General features: G+C 39.9%; 1 protein-coding gene across 1 annotated transcript in view; it reads right to left on the bottom strand.

The window, feature by feature from the left end:
- Positions 1-878: 878 nt before the first annotated feature.
- Positions 879-10,466, bottom strand: part of pgs1 (phosphatidylglycerophosphate synthase 1) — a 44,630-nt gene continuing 35,042 nt past the window's right edge. Inside the window, exons 9-11 of the mRNA XM_087844766.1 lie at positions 9,617-9,765; positions 9,398-9,518; positions 879-2,118 (exon numbers count right to left, since the gene is read on the bottom strand). Of these exons, the coding sequence (XP_087700892.1) occupies positions 9,399-9,518; positions 9,617-9,765 (269 nt within the window). The 3' untranslated portion in view covers positions 879-2,118; position 9,398. The remainder of the gene's footprint in view (positions 2,119-9,397; positions 9,519-9,616; positions 9,766-10,466) is intronic.

The raw sequence follows: 10,466 nt of genomic DNA, 5'->3' as shown, positions 1-10,466 counted from the left end.
ACCTCATCCTGCCAAACAGCTGCAATAAACTATATCTTGTATAACCTTTTTTTTTTTAAAAGAACTTTTTTATGGGTTTAATTCCAGCGTTCCCCTGTCCCACTTGACCTCAATCTAAAGCATGCCGCCAGCTACCGAACACAGGTTTCAATACTCTGTTCTCATTCATTTAAGCACTTATCTCACCTTTATCTAATGTAACTCATGAAGCAGCCAGTCATTCTAGCAGAGCTGTCAGTAAACTACGTTATCTGCTGTAAAAAGTTTCCCCACATCCTGCTAATGTTTATGTGACCTGATTACTCTGGAAAACCACAGCGCATATCAAGGAGATGAAAGCACGAGCACTGAAGCAGACCTGGGAAATTCCCCTTCCAGCGAAAGGTACGGCTGAAGTAGTACGTGTTAGAGCTGTGACAGAAGGCAGACTAATCAGACATCGGCTTATATGTCGCACTCCGCAAAATATTAGTACAAGTCGATCTCGCTGTGTTCTTCTCAACTGGCAAGAGTGGCACACGCAGTGTTCACTAGTCACTATTAGTCAACATTTGAATCACACTTGATGGCCGATTTGTGGTCAAACACCCACATAATTCCAAAATTCATGATAGGTTTTTTTCAGGGCTCCAAGTGGTTACAAACAAATTTTTATGACAGCTGTTAGAGCTTTACAGTCCACTGTGTGAGCTGTCGTCAAAGCAAAACAAAGGGACATCATAAAAAGGAAGGAAACTCGAGACTGTAGAAAGTGATTGATCTGAATGCAGTGGAAAACACAACACAGGGTTCAGGTACCTGAAGCTGCAAGAGGCTGAAATGGTTCCAAACTGAAGCCAGATCTTAGTGGAGGCACCAGGAAAGATGGAGGCTTATTGCTTAAACCTTTTTAACTTTATTGGGATTATTTTACGAAAATAGCTTCATGTTGTGTAATGACTTGAAACTAAGATCAAAAACACATCAAGGAAAGTATTCAAGTGAGAATTTGAATTAAGCATATTTGTTTTTGCAACCAGAGAAGTCTGCCCCTGGTGGCCATTAGAAAGAATGCACTTGTAAGGCATTTCTGCATTGGCATCACTGAAGCTGTCAAGGTCTGTCATTCCCAAAATAATTTGACTTTAAAGTCAAATAGATTTCTATTTTCTATTCAGTTTTTCTTTTAGAATCACAAAGGTTGGTTTTGTTTTTTGTTATTTAGACTAAAATCTTTACATTTAAAAAGAAACTGAACTAATTAAACGAGGCTGAATTGTTAATTTAATAAAGTGATGAATAGGATTCAACAAATAAAACAAAAGATTAAAAAAAAGAATGAAAACACACAAAGAATAAGAAACACAACAAAAGCAAACAGAGCAACTTCAGAAAACATTTTCTTTTATATTTAACATGTAAAAAACCAGCAGGAGTGGTCGTCAAGCAGAAAAACCAAAACAAAGAGCTAAAAGACACCAAACCTCAGGAAACCTTTCACATCTTCTATCTGATCCGTGGTTCGTAACAGCTTTGTTTCATCTCTCGTTTAAAGCTTTTCCACATGAATCGCTGAACTCAGAAAAATCAAACACTTGAGGACACTTTAAAAACTCACCACACATTCACTCTTTAATTTACAACAATAACACAGACTGTACAGTCATCTTTACTGCAGGCAGAGCTGTAAACACAGCGTCAAAGGCTCATTGAGGGGTCGTCACCAAACAACCTTCATCTGATCAGAGACGTTCACACATGAAGTGTCTGCTTTTTTTTCTCCATGCATGCAACACATACCTGTGGACGTGTATGTATGTTAACAGAAGTAGTTTTTTTTTAATGCTTGTAGTTAATAACACTACAAAACCAGAGTCCCACAGTGCTATGACGTCATGTGTTGATACATAAAGAGTGTAACGGTGTAAAGGTGGATCCAGAGCTTTAACAAAGAAGATTTACCTCCCGAGTCCGCCACATACATGTGCTGCTGTGTGCGTGCATGTGTTTCAGTCACTTCCTATGACACACAGAGGACGCCGGCTCCCAGCGTGCTGAAGATCATCCAGAGTGTGCTTCTTCCACAGGAGCTGGCCGACCTCCACCTTCAATTCATGTCCAGAATGGACTGTCTGCCACCTGCGAAAAAAAAAGAAGAAGCTCAATCTGCTGTTTCCTGAGTGATTTTTAGTTGTGGTTTGTGGTTATCATAAAGGACATGATGTGAAGGCTGAGAGTCTGGCAGCACTGCCGAGGTCTTCCTCATTATCACCCTTTTTGTTTGTTTTCTAAATGATTTCTGTCCTTGAAGACAACCTGAAGGTTTTTCTAAAATCCTAAAAGACTCTTATTAAACTGGAATAAAACATTAGAAAATATGGAGCATTAATACCACCTGCTAGCTAGTATCAATACATGTTAACAGCAGCATTAACATAGGCTAAATGAGCCTGTGTTAATTTACTCCTTACGGTTTAAGCCCAAACTCACGCTGACAGTTTTCTACGCCAGCATTTCTTTATCGTGTAGAAAAGCCGAGACAAACTGGTTAAATTGCGCTTCTTTATCTTATATTAAGATATCTCAGAGATTAAATGTGTAGTTAAACTTGTACACAGTAACAGAAACTGGAGTCCAGCCCACATAAGCTCAGAGTGGGCTGTTTGTGGCCTGTGATGTAAAATTAGTTTGACATCCCCGCGATGAACTGTTTTATCACAGGGACGTCAAACTTTTACTCTGAAGGCTCAGTTTCTGCTTTGAAACACACTTTTTTCAGTTTCTCTCTTTCATGCAGGAAGTGAGGATTTGTAAACAAGTTGGCATCTTGAAAGCAAACTAGGGGCAACCTGCCAGCATGCAAAGCAACCACAAGAAGGTTTTTGGTGCAGCATCCTCTGCACTTGATTTCACGCAGCAACTACTCACAAACCAAGTGCATGTTTCCAGGGGACTGCTGACTGGTCTTTAGTAATGATCTACTGTTAGACATTTTTTTTATATTGACTGTTTTATATTTTTAAGCGCTTTGACTTACAAAAGCAGCATTACGGTACTAAAATGATAATTATTATTATTAGTATCTGTTTGACTGCATGAGGACTGAGTAACCAAATGGCTCACAGGTACATTACTTATCTATATCATATGGTATTATGTGGCCACGCTGCCTGGCAACCAACTATCAAAGGGTTAATATGACCCATGTTTAGCATTTCAGAACCTATATTACCTTTAAAAAAATGACATTGTTTTAATTCCATGATAATAAAACCTGATCCGCAGAAAGAGCAGAGCCTCCACTTTTATCCATCTTAAACTCACCTTTGTTTTAATATTTACATCATTTACAACAAAACAACAAGACCTTTGGCATTTTCAGCATTTTAGTAACAGGAATATGAGGTTTGGTTACATAACCTCACATTTATAAACTGTTATAATAAATTAGATTTATATATTTGATTTGCATTCATCAGCTGCTTAAAAAAAACATGTTTTTTGCTTTTCCTTTAAGGCACAAAGAGACCTGTTGCTTCTACTTTTATGTCTGATAATTATGGTGAAATTAATTCACGTATGCATCTTCTCAGTGCTTACATGAGTCGGTTAATGTCCATCACAAAGCACAAACTTTGGAGCCCTTGTGCAGCGTTACATTTCATATGTTCAGGGTGGAAGCTTTGCTGTGTCCTTCCCTGGACTCTTCCATAGATTTTTTTCCATATAATTTTGTCAGTGCAATTTCAAATGTTAAATTTAATAGAATCTGATCACTATACATTTATATGTTGTTTGGTTTTTTTAATCTTAACAAGCTGGTGTGATTACATGAATTTAAGACGATTACCTGGCAGAAGTTCAGGTTCAAACTGATTTTGATGGTTTACATTTCCTTAGCTTTAAAGTTCATATTTCTGGTTGTTTTTCTGTCATATTTCTCTGACTAAATAAAATTAACTTGGAAAATGTCTTGTAGTGTCTTGGCTGTAAAAACGGTCTGGGACTACTTTATATAAAAAGGTCACGGTGGGGCAAGTTCACTGCATTGGGGAAATCTCAGTTTCACCACTAGAGGGCAGAGGAGACCTTCTCAATCCACCACGGCTGGGTTAGAGTGGGTGATGCTGTGTGGACATCAGCTGCGTTTTAACCCCATGTGGTTTGGAGAGGCTCCAGCCTGTTGTCACTAGTTTCCAACAATAGACAGCCTGCACTGCTGATAAGAACTTTTTAACCGGCACAGCCATTGTTGGAGGCTGCGTTTTGTTTTTTCCTCTGTCAGGAAAAAAAGGAGGCGATAAGCAGTACAAGTACACAGATCACAATGCCAGATGGATACAAAACAGGAGCGAGCACAAACAAACTGATCTAAACAGGTTATTTATTGTCTGCCTGAAAGTCAAAGAAAAAAAAAATTAAAAACCCAAAATTTATTTTTAAAGAAAACATTTTAAAAAACAGCACTTTTATATTTCAAATAAGTAAATATGATGAATCTGGTTTTCTGGACCTGAAGGTGAATGTGTAGCTGGGGTCACTGAGGCTGCTTTGCTTCGGGAACAGAGCCGTGTGATGAAAAAAGGTTCTGACACAGGAGCTTCACATATGCCAGCTGCCCGTATGCTCAGCACGTGCTTCACCTTTAATAATCATGATATAGAGCACTCGTGCGTAAATATATTTCTCAAATATGACTCACACATGCTTTCTTAGAAATGTAAACATAAAATAAATCATCACAGCCTTCCTGTTGATTGAAGTCGCATATCATGGCCTATAAATGATGAGGTAGAGAAACAGCTTTCAACAAATGCCTGACAGCACACAGTTTTCACCACATGCAGAGTCGCCCTGAGCTTCCTGAGCTCAGGGACCTACACGTCATAGGTGCACACAAGGACAGGACGCGGTCTTTAACCCGTCGGCGGCCTAATCTGTGAAAACTAAGCGTTTTCAGCTGTGTGAACAGATCTGATCCTTCTTCGTGCAACTTGTTTAGAAAAGGAAGAGTGTGGAAAACAGCCTGCCTGATTCTCCTGAATCTGGAGGAGTAAATAGTGAACATGTTGGAGACTATTTCCAGCAGCAGTTTAATAAACATTTGTAGCTGTGATGATTTCTAACAAAGAAGTTGTACACATGTTATCACGAAGAATGCAGTGGGGTTGTGTAGAGTGTCTTCCAAACGCCTGACTTTCTGCTTTTATTTCAGCCACATGTTAATTCTGTAATAATTACAGATACACGATCACAAGGTCAAACATTACCAGACTTCCAGATCCAGCCCCCCCAGCTATGCTTTCAAATTGTGAAACAAAGGTTTGACAAAAGGTGGGCCTGCTGGAATATTTCACATATGTATTCCCTTCATGTAGGGTTAGTTAACCTATTAACCCTGTTACACACTTTTTTCCTCAACATCATCAGTGGGATTGGTTTTGTTTTTTTCCAGAAAAATCTGATGTATGTAAAATAATACACAAACTGATATTTAAGCTTTTTTATTTTGTTTACTTATTATTAATTTAACATCCCAGTTTTTAAAAATGAGCAATTAATTTAAAAATTTACAGGATTAAAAACATGCAAGGCGGTGTATTTTCATGGTATTTATGTTTAACAGATTTTTTTAAAATTTATTTCTATTTTAATATTTTTACATAATGGTCACTCTGCAATGCCATCTATTGTTTTTAATACTTAAATGTTTTTAATACTGGTTGTTTGAGGTCTAAATGCAGCATTACTGCACTTAAATAATAATTATTACTAATATCTTACTAGAAAGCATGAATCTCTGATGGCAGCCTTAGCACACAGTTACATCTTAGGCTCCTGAAGGTTCTTATCTATATCAAACATTATTGTGTAATCACGTTGCCAGGCAACACCTGTCGAATGGCTAATACTGTATGAGCCATTTTTAGCATTTATGAACCTATATGACCATATAAACCATTAAATCGTTGCAATTTCACAACAATAAAACCTGATTTAGATCCAGAAAAAGAAAACTGTGATATAAATGACGGCGTATGACGCCATCACGTTGCCTGCCAACTACCTTTCGAAACCACTGCAATGGCACTGACCCGTACCAGCTTGTATAAATGTATAGATTAAATGATTAATCTCAAATTTAAACACCTAAAAAAAAGCAACTACGTTAAATTTGACTCCATTATTTTACTTTCAGGGTCTGCTGTGTATATTTTAGTCAGAAATCCTGTAATTTTCTGGTTTAAGTGCTTTACTTTTTCTCTTTTTTTTTGCAACTACAGAGGAATGAGATTCACGGGACACAGGCTGAAACGCAAAACTACTAATATCAGGATCCATTCATTGCTTACTTTTACTGACAAATAAAAGTAAAGAGTACGACCAGCCTCACTGTTTGATTTTTGGTGACGCTCAATCAGAACTCATTCTTAGATGTTTATTTTGTTTTAAAGGAAGTTTCTTCAAGGCGGCATTCACAGTGTTGGGCCTTCACAGGAAAAGAGGCTGATGTTTGAAACAGCTGACATATAGCAGATGTCAAATCTGTAAAAAGTGTGAGTTTTAATGTGCGTGTGAGAGCTTTTTCTTTCTTGAAGTGGGTCAGACTTATTCACAGAGATTAGGATCAAATCGCACAGCTGTTTGCATTTTTAGCTCACAGACACCAGTGAGTCTTTTCTCTTATCTAAATATGATGTAAGAGTTGAGGCCAACTTTGAGCCTGGAGTCATTGATGAGTCTCGCAGACCTGAGCGTGCGTCACGGAGTCGGTAACTCGAGGACTTACAACTTTTTTTTCTATTTTTTTCCCTCTCCACTGTTTCTCCAACAATAGGCCTGAATACATTCTCACACACATCATTGTTTGAGAATGAAAGACGACCTATTTTAGTCCATTTCCCTCTGGCGGCACATCAATCAGCATTTTTTTTTTTCACCACTCTATTCAGGTAGTGATAAGACACCACCCATTTACCGTCAGTATCCAGTCTGCAACACTTCCTGTTCTCAGAAAAGAGAAAAGAAAAAAATGCTGACCGTCTTTCCATCAATCTTTAGCTGCAATCTTGACAGGCTTCCCTCCTGGCTGATCTTCAGTTTATGATGCGACCACAACTTGAACCGTCCCCCTGAATGTTTCTGCTAAGCAGAAGCAGCCTGTTCACTCAGGGATTTTTGAGCTGCTGAACCTTAAGCGAGTTCACCTCTCGCCAAGTCCTGACAGGATTCACGGTTACCCAGACCTCAGTATCAAATCATCACCATAACACCACGATGACTCACTCAGCGGTGAATCAGCCGACACGCTGTCCCTGCTCTCACTTTGGTGATTTGGGCTGCTGGGAAGGCGAGGACGGGACCTGCGATTTGGGAGTCACCGCAATGACTGCAGGCATTTCGAAGAAGCCGCAGCCTGTTTTACTCTGTGCGTGTGTGTCTGTAAATAATGTTTGGGGCTATATTTTGTCTACTCTTTATTTGCAGACAAACTAAATAAAAATACTGGAGATGGTGTAGAAAGTAAATCAGCTACGAGGAAATATTCTGTTGTCTTTAATAACCCGATAAAACTGATGTTGAATTTTTACACATGTTCCAAAAGTTGGTATATTTTAGTACTTAACTGTCATTTTTCCAGGCAAACAAAGTCAACCTTTCTGCTTCCCCATTCCTCAAATGCAAACACCTCCTTTGTTCTGTTAGAAAAGACGGTGAGCTAAATACCTTTGAGTTTGTCACTTAAAACAATTACTGTGGGCAAAAAAAGTAAAAACGTTTTATGAAACTAGATGCATCGCCCAAAAACATCATCATATTTAATACTTGCATTTGCCAGTGTGCAAATGTATTATAACTGACGCCATATGGATTATGTAAGACTGTTTAGTCTGCGTGCAGAAAAATATATGAGGCTCAAAATGAGCTTTGGTAATCGCTGTTATTGCAGATGACAGCATGAAGTCAAACCAAGGTGCGCTGCTAGTTAACGAGGCACACAGATCTAATAACCTCTGTTAACTCATCAAAACAACAACAAAAAGCAGTTAGCCAACCAGACAGGTTGTAAGCATGACCGTTTAGATAACACTCAACTTGTTTTGCCTGAGGACTTTTTTTGAAAATGAAAGTTTGCGGAGGTTTTTTTCCCAGCGAGTCTTCAAGAAGAATGCGTTTGAAGTCGTTCAGGAACAGGAAGTTACATTAGAGCCCGTCTCAGCTGCTGCAGCTTTCCTCTGCAGGCTCAGTGAGAGGTCTCAGGCCTGACATTACAGGTCTGTGGTCAGGGATCAGGAAGCAACCTGTGACATTAACCTGTGACAGGGTTAATTTGTCACGCAGGCCAGAAGTGGAGCATCACGCATCAAGTGATCAGCTTGAAGCTCTAACATTTACAGAGGTTTATTTCCAAGTCTTCGACATCATCTTCCTTCCTTCTGTGTATCCATGTCACAGAGGAATCAATCCAAGCAGAGACATGCAGACCTCCTTCTCCCTGGTTACCTTGGGGGACACAACGGCGTTCCCAAGCCAGGAGAGATATACTCTCTCCAGCATGTTGTGGGTCTGCCCCGGGGCCTCCTCATGGTAGGACATGCTGTAAGCACATCATCTAGGAGGCTCCCTAAAGCCATCTTAGTCTTTGCTCTTCAACCTCTAAGGCTCACCAACCCTTCAGAGCAGTTTCACTCTTTCAGTCACTGCCCAGAGCTCGGGGCCACAGGCGAGGGGCAGGAGCGTAGATCACCCAGTAAATCGACAGCTTTGCTTACCTTTTTCACCACTACAGATTGTGGTTTCGATCAATATACTAGATTGCCCACTTTAATGTTTAAGGTTTGTATAAAATTATCAGCTTCTACAAGCTTTTATTTGACAATCTGAACTTTCAGATGAGTCATTCGGAGCCAACTTCCTCTATAAATGCTGAATTTAAGTCCAGTATTCCTTCTCTTTTAGCTCCCTTTTCGGCCTCCACCAGCAAAAAACAGCAAACAAGTTTATAGAGAGTAGTGAGAAACCCCAAAATAATTAGCCGTATGACTCTAATAAAGCAGATTTTTGTGACATATTACATAAACCTTTTGGAGAGGCCTAAAAATAGTCAATCCTAAAAGAGTGTTTTGGAGCACAATAGCCCCTTTTCTTACTTTCTTTTGGCCCACAAAGGGCTTCAAGGACAGCAACATGTGTTTTCATCAGTACTCTCCTTGATATTGACTAACACCCACAATAAATTTTTATTATTTATATTTTACTCTACCCTGTTTTCTCACAGCCACATTGGACTCTTTTTTTGTCTCCCACAAAAATGAAAATTAAGCTGCAATAAAGTGAAATCATCCTTTTAATGAACTCAAAACTAAATTTTAATGAGTTTTCATGTGTAGTGAGTTGTGCACGTGTGTGGCTGCACCTCAGAAGAAGTTCTTGATGAGTGGCGTGACCAGTTTCACCCACAGTTTAACGTGGCGGTCGGGCCGCTCGAACGTAGAGGTGGACACTTCGGTGGAGCGCCGGTACAACATCTCCTGCTCCTGGGAGTTTAAAACGCAGGTGTTCGTTCAGTTACGCAGACTTACACATTCATTCATCATCATGTCTGGCTGTGGTTTGCGGAAAATAAAGAGCCGACCTCCTGCAGCTGGCTCTGCAGCTCCTCATTCTCCGTTACTATGGCAATCTGGGCCTCCAGGTCACGGTGAACCGAGCGGTAACCGAAATTAGGGGAGCCAATTAGAGTGAGGCAAGGCCGATCCTGCCCCTGGAGGTAATACCACAGACCTGTGAGAGAGGAGAAAAGGAGTGAGCCAGCGAGGAGGTAATGCTTCAGAGAGCCGTTTCCAGCAGAGATTTCTGCCGGCCTAAACCACAACTAAAAGGAAGCACATGCAGAAATCCCCAGAGCAGATCCAAAACCCCAAAATATGAGAGAGAGTGAGTGTGCATCCTCGTCCCGAGGCTACAACACAGTGACTGTACAAGCCCTCGTCTCTCACGCTACATACCGCTGCGACCACAAGAAGAACAGCAGAGGAGGCAGAACAGCGAGAGTAATGTGTTTTATTATTTTCACTGAGACAAATACAGCTCATCTACACGTCCAGTCCTGGCTTAACTCGCAAAATCTCAAAATCTCATCAGATGTTGATTCGCGGGTATTTTTTTGCATGTGAGAGGGAGAGAGAGGGGGAGAGGGGGGGGGGGGGGGGGGAATTGCAATCATACTGAACAGTTCTTTCCATTTGTCAAAGGATAAATACATTTATTTTGGACATATTAGTGGAAAATAAAATGAGAAAAACAGGCTGAATGTAGTCCAAACTCTGGCATGTTCTCATAATGCAATCAAACATTTGAGATGCACTTGATCTGTCCTTTTATAACAATGAAAAAAAGTGGAAGGATCTCTTCAGGATGTTAAGTTTGCTCCTTTTTCGGGACTAATAAAAGTCTGCACTTCCTTCAATGAACACTTGAACAAG

Source organism: Neolamprologus brichardi, chromosome 8 (assembly GCF_056152115.1).
Source record: "Neolamprologus brichardi isolate AB-2024 chromosome 8, ASM5615211v1, whole genome shotgun sequence".
Lineage (NCBI taxonomy): Eukaryota > Metazoa > Chordata > Actinopteri > Cichliformes > Cichlidae > Neolamprologus > Neolamprologus brichardi.
This window is presented reverse-complemented; position numbering and strand designations above follow the sequence as displayed.